Raw genomic sequence first — 13,049 nt, 5'->3', positions numbered from 1 at the left:
CGAGGGCGCTTGCTTGAAACATACAGTGCGCAGGGCTTTAAGTGGGCCGGGTCCCTACTGGTTGTAGACCTGCCAGCAATTAACAAGCATTTGCAATGCAATAGGTCTCGCATTTACGTGAGTTTGAGCTATTGACAATGCAAATAACAATGCCTATTATTTGTGTTTTTGTTTTTAGAACATCAATAAAAGGCATTGTCATTTACAATGCCAATAGCTGAAACTCGCGGTAATGTTTCTTTTTTCTCTTGCAGGTTTTGTACGCTGCTTCCGGAGGAGTCCCACCCACTTCTTTCATGTTTTACTGTTGTTCGAATAAAGTTAAGTTTCCATTTATTTGTGTTGTTTTAATAAAAGTTATTTTTTTTTACCAATAAATAAGTGAGTGTATGGGTCTTCTTTTTCTGACAACACTTGTCTGTAGTTTATTGTGAAAATCGGCGGTTGATAGTAGGTTATGAGGGAAAACATTTTTTATTTTGCGGTGCGCCTACCAAATATAAACCAACAGACTATTACATAAATTAAGCCTGGATAATCCTACAACGGCAAGGGTTCTATGAGTGTATCACTTAAAAACACCATGAGTACTGCCCGTGTGATTTCAGAACCAATAAGGCACTGCCTAGGGCCACCGAGGCTTCAAGGACTGGCGAGGCCCACCCTGCATATTTAAGTAAAGCCCCAGAGGTTGCCAATCCCCGGTCTTGAGTTGGCCTCGAAGCCCCCCCGAACAATTCGTAAACAGTACCCGGGGAGGTGTTGATCCCCTAGTCTGCGAAACATCTCTGTGCCCTCCCGCGCCTAATTTATATGTGAGATTAAGGTCCCCAGTGCTGCAGAGACCCCGCAATACAATAATAGGATTGGCCCCGGAACATTACCCACCAGTGGGCTAATTTAAATGAACGGGTGAGACCCCGCTTCATTTTATTTCTCCATTTTTACCATCCGGTTCCACTTTATTGAACCGATACGAGGTTTTCCTCCTATCGCTTCAACAAGGCAAACAAGAATTGACTATCACAGGGTGGAAGCAATGCTCCCGCCCTGTAATAGCAAACATAAATGTCCCACGGATGCACACCCCGGGACATTGTATGACCTGCGCCTGGGAGGTGGCGCTCCATAGGGCGATGATGCATTGGTTAATGAATAACTACAGAATTAGTATAAACGCATACTAACATTACTTGCACAGGTGTAGTTCAGCAACCAGAGTGCAGTGAAGAGGCAGAGGAAGCCCAAAATCAAAAAATATAAATCCTACCAGAGGTAGGATCACATAGTTTGATCAGCCGACGACCCTGGGATGAGTAGAAACAGCTTCACCAATAAAACGGGTCTTCCGCAGAATGCAAGCAAGCTCAAAATCTTGGTGAGTGCTGCCTTCTTTTTACCTTCTCCCGCTCATCGCCAAATTTATGTAGTGAAGAGGAAGACAGCAGTGGATCCGATAAGTAGATTTATTGCAGGAAAAGAAGACAGATTAAACAGCCACCAACAGGACCAGACAGCAAGGCAACCGTCTTCTCCAGCACCGTGTACAAACTCCCCAAGATTCCCCTCATGACAGCCCTACATTCTAACATTACATACTTACATTATAGTAGCATTACATACTAACATTCTACTATGACTTACATTGGAATACTACACAGAGCACATGACTTTACAGCAATGAGCTCATGTTTTCATCCACAAGTCTTGAGACCGGTAGGGGTGAGTAGATTGCTTCCCACTCCCTGTATTCTATAAACGCAAACTAACACTACTTCCACAGGTATGCTACAGCACCCATAGCACATCACTTTATAGCAATGAGCTCACGGTTTAATCCCCGAGTCTTCAGACCAGTAGGGGTGAGTAGTTCGCTTCCCACTCCCTGTATAGTATAAACGCATACTAACACTCCTTCCACAGTTATACTACAGCGGCCAGTATGCTACAGTGCTCACAGCCTATCACTTTACAACAATCAGCTTGGTTTGATCCCCGATTCTTCACACCGGTAGGCGTGAGTACTTCGCTTTCCATTTCCGGTATAGTATAAACGCACAGCAGAGGTCAGTAGTTTGCTTCCCACTCCCTCTATGGTATAAACGCCTACTAACACTACTTCCACAGGTATGCTACAAACACAAGAGCACATCACTTTACAGCAATGACCTCACGGTTTAGGCTCTCGGTTTCATACCAGAGTGTAGCAGCATCTCATCTCAGCACCATGTCACTTTCAGTCCGGTAGGAGTGACAACTTTGCTTTGCACTCCCCTACCGAGGTTACAGTGCTCCTATCCTCCTGTTTCCTACTCTTTTTGCCCTTTTTCCCCCTTACTCGTTTCAATGTTATCACAAAATGGCTGCCAACAATTCCTAGTTGCAACCGCTCGCAGCCAATAAGCAGCAAGCTTGTGCTTGTAACGCCTCAGCCAATCAGATGGCAGAATTCCCAAATATCAATATCTGCAAATTTTAATATTTCTCCAAAACTACTGAACGGATTTACACCAAAAAACACAAATGCGTGCTTTCTAGACCAAGACCCTTCTCCCTGCCAAATTTGGGGTAATTCCATTCACCCGTTCGACCTGTAGCCTTGTCTATAGTTTCCTATGGAAATTAACATGGAGAAAACACGTTTTGGGACCCCCCTTTTTTCTCGGCCCCCCTTGACGAATCACCCCCAAACTTTCCACATAGGAGCTGATATGAACAAAGACTTAGTTTCAAAAATTTCATGAAGATTCATCAAACAACCCCAAAGTCATAAGCAAAACAAAAAATGTTCTTCCTATGGAAACTTGGTCCTAACTATAACTACCAACTGGCGAGTGCCAGTAGGTAAGATATATATATATATATATATATATATATATATATATATATATATATATATATATATATTACCTACTGGCGGTCGCCAGTAGGTAGTTATAGTTAGGACCACGTTTCCATAGGAAAGCCTCAACATTCTATTTTGAATAACTTTGGCGCCGGTCGACGAATCCTCGCGAATTTCTCAAAATAGGTGGGGCGCTACGCTCCGCTCCTACCCTGAAAGTCTCGGGGGGATCCGTCAAGCGGGGGCTGAGATAAAAGGGGGGTCCCAAAACGCGTTTTTCCCATGCATTTTTCCATAGGACCTTTAGAACGACCTACAGCCCGAACGGCTGAACAGAATTACTCAAAATTTGGCAGAGAGGTAGTCCTCAGGTCAAGGAAGTGCCTTTTGTAGGTTTGGTGTAAATCTGTTCAGTAGATTCTGAGAAAATAGCCTTTAAATCAATATATATATCTGAGCCCGCTTACGGTACGCTTACCGTACGCTTACGGTAAGCGTACGGTGGCGTGCGCGAGCGCGATTCTGATTGGCTCTTAGATCTTAGTAAACATTCGAATCGGCCGAAACCAGGAAGCGGCGGCCGCCATTTTGTGTATTTCACTCTGAAAAAAAAGAGTGAAAACAAAGTAAGGGGGCAATGAGGAGAGTTACAGACCCCCTAACAATTGTAAGGGGGTCAAAGAAGGACAGAAAAGTACAAAAAAAACATTTATTGATTTTAAAAAAAATCACGGGGTACGCGTACGGTAAGCTCACGGTAAGCGTACGGTAAAAAAAATAAAAATAAATAAATGAAAATCAGATTTAAGAGTTTAGAAATTAGGGAGCTCTAAAAAGAGCTGTTGTGTTTATGGAGTCATTTTTTTAGTGGTACTTACAAGTAAGTACCGATGCAGAGTCTAAGGTTCAAGAGGAAGACTCTGTTCCCTTCATCATTGAAGTGCACACCATCTCCTCTATAAATGTCTTGCATGTCGTAACGCAAGTTGTTGTGGTAAATGGCACCCATACCATAGTCACGGAGGAAAGCAGAAACAGATTTGTTGACGTGCTTTCTTGCTTTGTCAATCTGTGGACAGAAATGATTGGACCAGTTCCATTTTTGCCTTTGGCATATGTTGGAAAACACAAAGGCAGTTTTAGGGAAAAGTGTAAACAGTTGTGCAAAGGTGTCCTTCATAAGCATTTCCAGACCTACCCCAGTCAAAGTGCCTAGGTCATTGCCACCACAGTGCACTATTATGAGGTCAGGGTGTTGGATTTGCATGAAGGATTTCACCAATGGCATCAATTGGTGCCACTTTAACCCTCTCTGACCAATCCATTTAATGTCTACATTTGGCAAAGCAAGGTCTCTCACCATATCTGTTTTCTCTGCAAACTTTTCACTCCAGAAGACATAGCTGTGCCCTACAATCCACACTGTGAACATCTTCAAAGGAGAACTGGATGCACTCAGGAGGTGTCTTTCAGTAGAATGGCAATATGAAAATAAAGACAGTTTGGAAATGGAGGCATACATATTTTTTACAAAACAAAAAGAACTGATTGGCTGTTTCATACCATTCTAGAATAAAAAATAGGCTGTATGTGAAAATTAATAGAAGCATGTTTTGTATTGGTACAAAAAAATGTGTAACCAAAGAACAGTACTATGGATTTGCAGTTAGGTTTGAAAAGTCAAGCACTCTTGCTCTGTGGAATTGAAACATTGTGTGTCGAACTTCTGACCTAACTGCACACAGCAGTGTTCCATGAGCTGTTGCTATGGTAGCAGGCAGAAGTCAAGTTGGGGGAAGGGTACTAGGCAGAAGTCAAGTTGGGGGCAGGGTACTTTTGGAAAAGGGTTGGTTTTCAACCAATAGAAATGTGTCATTACATTTGAAAAAAAGGGGGAAGCACTGAGATTTGAAACTTACATGTATATGTGTGGAAAAATAGAGGGAAAGTTTGCCATTATCTGGTTCTGCTGAGAGGAGAGAGGTGTACAGAACAGAGATCCTGGCTCTGATAATCTGCTGTTTGAGTGACACATTTCTTTCACAACTAACTAAATTTAAAGGTGAGTTTACAGTTTGAGAGGGGATGTATGTGGTAACTTAAGAAATGAATAATAGAAATGGGAATTGTTTTTGTTGTAGTTACACATGGTGGATTCATAATGTGTCAGTCTGTAAAAGAGATTTTCACTTGGCCCGAAAAAAAAAGAGCAGTAAGTGTGCTTTCAAATTGGCAAAGAAATTTCGTTTTGGCACTTATGTGAAAACATGACTCTGTGTGCATAGAAGAATTATAGGCAGAAATGTATTGCGTCTTGCTCTGGTGATTTCACAGTTGCAGTAGATGGAAAAGAGGAGCGAATTTTTGGGGGAAGAAGCAGAGGCTTAGCACACACCCATGTGCTTGCCATGTATAGTCATGCACAGTAATTAGAAGCGGGTGGGGTTTTCAGGTTTAAGTCTGTAATGCAAATACATTCAGCATCACTAAGGCTGGTTGCCCCTGCTGGAGTGTAGGCAGTCACAGAGAATACACACGGTGGTGGTCTGAAAAAAAAACAGCTTGGACATGTGCATTTAAATAAATTTAAAAAAAAGGTTTCAGAATGTGTCAGTCTGTAAAAGTGATTTCAAAGTGTAAAAAGAGATTTTCACTTGGCCCGAAAAAAAAAGGAGCAGTAAGTGTGCTTTCAAATTGGCAAAGAAATTTCGTTTTGGCACTTATGTGAAAACATGACTCTGTGTGCATAGAAGAATTATAGGCAGAAATTTATTGCGTCTTGCTCTGGTGATTTCACAGTTGCAGTAGATGGAAAAGAGGAGCGAATTTTTGGGGGAAGAAGCAGAGGCTTAGCACACACCCATGTGCTTGCCATGTATAGTCATGCACAGTAATTAGAAGCGGGTGGGGTTTTCAGGTTTAAGTCTGTAATGCAAATACATTCAGCATCACTAAGGCTGGTTGCCCCTGCTGGAGTGTAGGCAGTCACAGAGAATACACACGGTGGTGGTCTGAAAAAAAAACAGCTTGGACATGTGCATTTAAATAAATTTAAAAAAAAGGTTTCAGAATGTGTCAGTCTGTAAAAGTGATTTCAAAGTGTAAAAAGAGATTTTCACTTGGCCCGAAAAAAAAAGGAGCAGTAAGTGTGCTTTCAAATTGGCAAAGAAATTTCGTTTTGGCACTTATGTGAAAACATGACTCTGTGTGCATAGAAGAATTATAGGCAGAAATTTATTGCGTCTTGCTCTGGTGATTTCACAGTTGCAGTAGATGGAAAAGAGGAGCGAATTTTTGGGGGAAGAAGCAGAGGCTTAGCACACACCCATGTGCTTGCCATGTATAGTCATGCACAGTAATTAGAAGCGAGTGGGGTTTTCAGGTTTAAGTCTGTAATGCAAATACATTCAGCATCACTAAGGCTGGTTGCCCCTGCTGGAGTGTAGGCAGTCACAGAGAATACACACGGTGGTGGTCTGAAAAAAAAAAAAAGCTTGGACATGTGCATTTAAATAAATTTAAAAAAAAGGTTTCAGAATGTGTCAGTCTGTAAAAGTGATTTCAAAGTGTAAAAAGAGATTTTCACTTGGCCCGAAAAAAAAAGGAGCAGTAAGTGTGCTTTCAATTTGGCAAAGAAATTTCGTTTTGGCACTAATGTGAAAACATGACTCTGTGTCCATAGAAGAATTATAGGCAGAAATGTATTGCGTCTTGCTCTGGTGATTTCACAGTTGCAGTAGATGGAAAAGAGGAGCGAATTTTTGGGGGAAGAAGCAGAGGCTTAGCACACACCCATGTGCTTGCCATGTATAGTCATGCACAGTAATTAGAAGCGAGTGGGGTTTTCAGGTTTAAGTCTGTAATGCAAATACATTCAGCATCACTAAGGCTGGTTGCTCCTGCTGGAGTGTAGGCAGTCACAGAGAATACACACGGTGGTGGTCTGAAAAAAAAACAGCTTGGACATGTGCATTTAAATAAATTTAAAAAAAAGGTTTCAGAATGTGTCAGTCTGTAAAAGTGATTTCAAAGTGTAAAAAGAGATTTTCACTTGGCCCGAAAAAAAAAGGAGCAGTAAGTGTGCTTTCAATTTGGCAAAGAAATTTCGTTTTGGCACTAATGTGAAAACATGACTCTGTGTCCATAGAAGAATTATAGGCAGAAATGTATTGCGTCTTGCTCTGGTGATTTCACAGTTGCAGTAGATGGAAAAGAGGAGCGAATTTTTGGGGGAAGAAGCAGAGGCTTAGCACACACCCATGTGCTTGCCATGTATAGTCATGCACAGTAATTAGAAGCGAGTGGGGTTTTCAGGTTTAAGTCTGTAATGCAAATACATTCAGCATCACTAAGGCTGGTTGCTCCTGCTGGAGTGTAGGCAGTCACAGAGAATACACACGGTGGTGGTCTGAAAAAAAAACAGCTTGGACATGTGCATTTAAATAAATTTAAAAAAAAAGGTTTCAGAATGTGTCAGTCTGTAAAAGTGATTTCAAAGTGTAAAAAGAGATTTTTACTTGGCCCAAAAAAAAAAGAGCAGTAAGTGTGCTTTCAATTTGGCAAAGAAATTTCGTTTTGGCACTAATGTGAAAACATGACTCTGTGTGCATAGAAGAATTATAGGCAGAAATGTATTGCGTCTTGCTCTGGTGATTTCACAGTTGCAGTAGATGGAAAAGAGGAGCGAATTTTGGGGGGAAGAAGCAGAGGCTTAGCACACACCCATGTGCTTGCCATGTATAGTCATGCACAGTAATTAGAAGCGAGCGGGGTTTTCAGGTTTAAGTCTGTAATGCAAATACATTCAGCATCACTAAGGCTGGTTGCCCCTGCTGGAGTGTAGGCAGTCACAGAGAATACACACGGTGGTGGTCTGAAAAAAAAACAGCTTCGACATGTGCATTTAAATAAATTTAAAAAAAAAGGTTTCAGAATGTGTCAGTCTGTAAAAGTGATTTCAAAGTGTAAAAAGAGATTTTCACTTGGCCCGAAAAAAAAAGGAGCAGTAAGTGTGCTTTCAAATTGGCAAAGAAATTTCGTTTTGGCACTTATGTGAAAACATGACTCTGTGTGCATAGAAGAATTATAGGCAGAAATGTATTGCGTCTTGCTCTGGTGATTTCACAGTTGCAGTAGATGGAAAAGAGGAGCGAATTTTTGGGGGAAGAAGCAGAGGCTTAGCACACACCCATGTGCTTGCCATGTATAGTCATGCACAGTAATTAGAAGCGAGTGGGGTTTTCAGGTTTAAGTCTGTAATGCAAATACATTCAGCATCACTAAGGCTGGTTGCCCCTGCTGGAGTGTAGGCAGTCACAGAGAATACACACGGTGGTGGTCTGAAAAAAAAACAGCTTGGACATGTGCATTTAAATAAATTTAAAAAAAAAGGTTTCAGAATGTGTCAGTCTGTAAAAGTGATTTCAAAGTGTAAAAAGAGATTTTCACTTGGCCCAAAAAAAAAAGAGCAGTAAGTGTGCTTTCAAATTGGCATAGAAATTTCGTTTTGGCACTTATGTGAAAACATGACTCTGTGTGCATAGAAGAATTATAGGCAGAAATGTATTGCGTCTTGCTCTGGTGATTTCACAGTTGCAGTAGATGGAAAAGAGGAGCGAATTTTTGGGGGAAGAAGCAGAGGCTTAGCACACACCCATGTGCTTGCCATGTATAGTCATGCACAGTAATTAGAAGCGAGTGGGGTTTTCAGGTTTAAGTCTGTAATGCAAATACATTCAGCATAACTAAGGCTGGTTGCTCCTGCTGGAGTGTAGGCAGTCACAGAGAATACACACGGTGGTGGTCTGAAAAAAAAACAGCTTGGACATGTGCATTTAAATAAATTTAAAAAAAAGGTTTCAGAATGTGTCAGTCTGTAAAAGTGATTTCAAAGTGTAAAAAGAGATTTTCACTTGGCCCGAAAAAAAAAGAGCAGTAAGTGTGCTTTCAAATTGGCAAAGAAATTTCGTTTTGGCACTAATGTGAAAACATGACTCTGTGTGCATAGAAGAATTATAGGCAGAAATTTATTGCGTCTTGCTCTGGTGATTTCACAGTTGCAGTAGATGGAAAAGAGGAGCGAATTTTTGGGGGAAGAAGCAGAGGCTTAGCACACACCCATGTGCTTGCCATGTATAGTCATGCACAGTAATTAGAAGCGAGTGGGGTTTTCAGGTTTAAGTCTGTAATGCAAATACATTCAGCATCACTAAGGCTGGTGGCCCCTGCTGGAGTGTAGGCAGTCACAGAGAATACACACGGTGGTGATCTGAAAAAAAAAAAAAGCTTGGACATGTGCATTTAAATAAATTTTAAAAAAAGAGCAGTTTGTGTGCATTGAAAATGGCAAAGAAATTTCGTTTTGTGACTATTGTGAAAAGAAATGTAGTAATATATTTAAATACAATAAAGGATTTTTTTTTTAGTTTTTTTCAGGTATTGCTGAAGAACAGTGAACAAAATTTAAGATGCCTACAAAATCTCGAGTTCAAAAAACTCTAAAAAAAAAACTATATTTGAGGACAACTGGAGGACCAAAGTTAGTAGAAGATGCTGATGTTGGGAAAAAGAAAAAATCTTCTGGTAAGCAAAAAAGACAATTCCTAAACAAAATATTGAAAACAAACAAAAATGTACAAAATGTCTGTTCTCGGAAAAATGTAACAAAACCTACAGAACAGCAAAAAATTGAGGATTTAGTTAATGCAAATATACCTTCTGCAATTGAAAAGTTTAACATAAACAGAAAAACAGCATTTAAAGAGATACGTAGAAAAATGTTTCAGAGAAGAGTTATGTCCAATTTGATAAAGGATATAAAGAAATATAAGCAGAAGGCTAAATATTATAAGAGAAAAAAAGAAATTGAAGCCATTGCAGCAAAAGCATTAGAATTAAAAAGGAAACTATTCATATTAATTTTGAATAGGATGCGTACATTAGATAAAATGGTTAATGTACTGAAATCACAAAGCAAAAGCAAAAGAGTAGTGAACAGAACAAACTTTTGTAAAGTGTTTTTAGGAAAGTGGATGCATAGTTCAAGTAGTGAACCTTTTTTTAATGAAGAAAGCTATTTTCAAAGCAATAGTTTGCTGCATGCAGTTGACACCAGAGGTCGTTCATACGAAGTAAAAAACGGTTGCATAATGGAGAAGGAGATAATGGTTCCAAGAGATGAGGTACAAGTGATGGCAGATGAGGCAATGGGGAGACGTCCTAAAGCCCCAGTGTACACTTGGAATTGTAGTAGTATTTGCACTGTGCGTCAGGAATCTATTGACAGATTTCGAGAGTTTCTAAGAGAATATAGTAAAAAAAGTGTAAAACAAAAGATTAAGGTGCTTCAAAGTCTGGATCCATGCAGAGTGAGAGAGAATACTGGTTTGCAGGGTCATTCTCTTGCTTGTCTATCTAGAAAAGTGTGCAATAGTGTTTTCCATCATTTTAGGATGCTGGCTGTTCATCATACTGAAATAAGAAAGTTTGTGAGACGGTTGTATTTTGCCAAAAGTCCAGCAATAAAGTTAAATGAATTGAATAGGGCTCTGTTCCGAGGAACGGTATCAGATGTAGAGAAGGTTGTTGATGAAATTCAGTTTTGTTACTTTGGTCCTGAACAAAACAGTGCAGAGAAGGACACAATAAATGAGGCAGAAGTGGAAGAGAATGTAGAACCCTCTGTAAGTAACACATTTAATGATCACATAACAAAATTTGCAATAGTCTCTAATGAAAGACCAAATGTTACTTGTATTTGTTGCCGCAGAACTCATTATAGAAAACAAACTAGGAATGTTGATCTCTACAGAAAGAGTGAAAATGAAGATAATTATAAGTGGATGGATTTTGCCACATATATATTTCTTGAAAATTGTTTTGAATTGGGTGAAGATCAGCGTATTTGCAAATACTGCTACAACAAGTTAGAGGAAAATAGAATGCCGACCAGAGCTGTACATAATAATTTAGAATTGGATGCTATTCCTGCTGAACTTTCTGAATTAAATACATATGAGTCTATACTCATTCAATGTGTTCATCCGTTCCAGACCATAGTACGTATGGAGCCCAAAACTGGTAAATTACCTCCTTCAGATTTACTGAGAGGTTTAAAAGGTAGAGTGGTGTATTTGCCCTTGGATTTGAAAAAAAATATGGAAACTATTGATGCAGATACTTTGGAAACTGAACCATTAATTATTCTGGTTAATGGTGTCCCTACAAAGAATAAGAAGATTTGGCAGGAGCTGGTAGATGTGCGGAAAGTACAAAGAGCAAATTTGTATTTGAAAAAAAATAACAAATGGTATGAATCAATTTATATAGAAGAAGAAGAAGAAGAAGAAGATTTACAAGGAGACACAGAAACACCAACTGGACAAATTGAAAAAGTGGACAAGTCAAAGGAAGAAGAAATTTATGAACATTTTAGCATACATCCTCTCCATTCGAAAGAAGTTATGGGAGACAATATTGATCTCTTTCAGATGAAGAAAGCAAAAGGAAATCCTGTGAGTGTATGGGAGGAGAGCTTGGAAGCTCGATGTTTTCCCCAGCTGTTTCCTAAAGGAAAAGGAGGACGATACGATGAACGTCCGGAACAGATTCCAGCTTCTGAGTATCGGACTACAAGACTATATGCTGAAGATCCCAGATTTCGACAAAGTATCCCTTATTTGTTCCATCTTTTATTTGAAAGCGACTTGTCTGCACTGTCTTATGCAGTAAATCACATTTTAAAAAGTGGAGTACATTTACAAAATGTGTCTGCTAAGGATTTTATGGAGAAAGTGCAGCACCGAGATGATCATTTGGAAACACAACTGATCAATCTGATGGCTTGTCAGCGTGGGACAAATGAATATTGGTACCGACGCCATGGTGAACTAAAATGCATGTTACGCAACTTAGGAACACCAACATGGTTCCTTACCCTAAGCTGCGCCGAGTACGCTTGGGATGATTTACTGGATTTTCTACGAGAGGCCAATTCAAACATTGAAAACATCGAATACAAGACAGCAGGAGAACTGTGCTCATTGGATCCGGTTAATGTTTGCAGATATTTCAATCATAGATTTGAGGCTATGATGTCCTTCATCTGCAATAAAAAAAATCCACCCCTTGGAGAAGTAGTGGATTTCTTTTGGAGAAAAGAGTACCAGGCAAGAGGTGCTCCTCATATTCATATGCTGCTGTGGATCAAGGATGCCCCAAAGTTTGGAACAGATACTGATGAAGCAGTGTTATCTTACATTGAAGAATATGCAACATGTGCTATACCTAAAAACACAGACGAGAACAAGTTAAAGGAGCAAGTTCTACGTTTCCAAAGTCATCGGTGTGGAAAATACTGTCGACGGAAATACAAGAGCAAAGAAAAATACTACACTAAATGTCGATTTGGATTTCCTAGACCTGTTCTTACAAATGGAAGAGTCAACAGTTTTATGTCAGCTGTGAGACATACTATCACAAGAAAATCACCTAAGAATACCTACAACCTTAAAAGAAAAGAAGAATCAAAAAATATAAATGACTACAACCCAGTCATTTTATCCATGTGGAACGCTAACATGGATATACAGTATGTTGCTGACAATTCCATTGCTGTTGCTCGATATGTAACGTCTTACATTACGAAATCAGAAAAAACAGAATTGAAGGAAATGTGGGAAGAGATTTCTCACGAGAAGACTGTCAGTAAGAAGCTGTACAGTTTTAGTTTGAAGATGTTATCGCATCGAGAAATTGGATCCTACGAATGTTCAGATAGGTTATCTTCTGCAAGTCTCTACTCGAAGTCAAGAAGAATAATTTGGGCAAGTTTAGGCCTTGCAGCAATGAGAAATCGGGTACTGAAATCTGTTGGAGAAATTGAATATTTGGCCGAGAATGACCCAGAAAGTACAGACATATTGAAAACAAACATGTTGGACACATATTATCCCAAGAGAAGTCATCATCTGGAGAACATGTGTCTCTATGAAGTGCTGCAGAACTACATTTATTCACGGAAAGCTGCAGAAGACATCAACAGTGGAAAATATAAAGTTGTTGGTGAAGAAGGATGTTTGGTGAAGCAAACCAAAGGAAGTTTGATAAATCACCGGAAGCTGAGTTGCGACACTACCGACAAGAAAGAATTTTACTACTTGGCTCTTTTACAGTTGTTTAAACCATGGCGTACAGAGGATGAACT

The 13,049-nt window shown here is 39.7% G+C and overlaps 2 protein-coding genes across 2 annotated transcripts in view; one reads left to right on the top strand and one right to left on the bottom strand.

Annotated features, from left to right (window-relative positions):
• The window catches only part of LOC146861608 (contactin-associated protein-like 5), a 1,183,739-nt gene that overhangs the window by 119,287 nt on the left and 1,051,403 nt on the right, over positions 1-13,049 (bottom strand). The window lies entirely within an intron of this gene.
• LOC146861609 (uncharacterized) overlaps positions 3,580-13,049 on the top strand; it is a 31,290-nt gene continuing 21,820 nt past the window's right edge. The window contains exons 1-2 of the mRNA XM_085646482.1: positions 3,580-4,907; positions 9,271-11,153. Coding sequence (XP_085502608.1) covers positions 9,313-11,153 — 1,841 coding nt within the window. The 5' untranslated portion in view covers positions 3,580-4,907; positions 9,271-9,312. The remainder of the gene's footprint in view (positions 4,908-9,270; positions 11,154-13,049) is intronic.

The sequence above is a fragment of the Triturus cristatus genome, chromosome 3_1 (assembly GCF_964204655.1).
Source record: "Triturus cristatus chromosome 3_1, aTriCri1.1, whole genome shotgun sequence".
In the NCBI taxonomy this organism is placed as follows: Eukaryota; Metazoa; Chordata; class Amphibia; order Caudata; family Salamandridae; genus Triturus; species Triturus cristatus.
The sequence above is the reverse complement of the archived record's forward strand: the minus strand, read 5'-3'. Positions and strand labels throughout refer to the sequence as shown.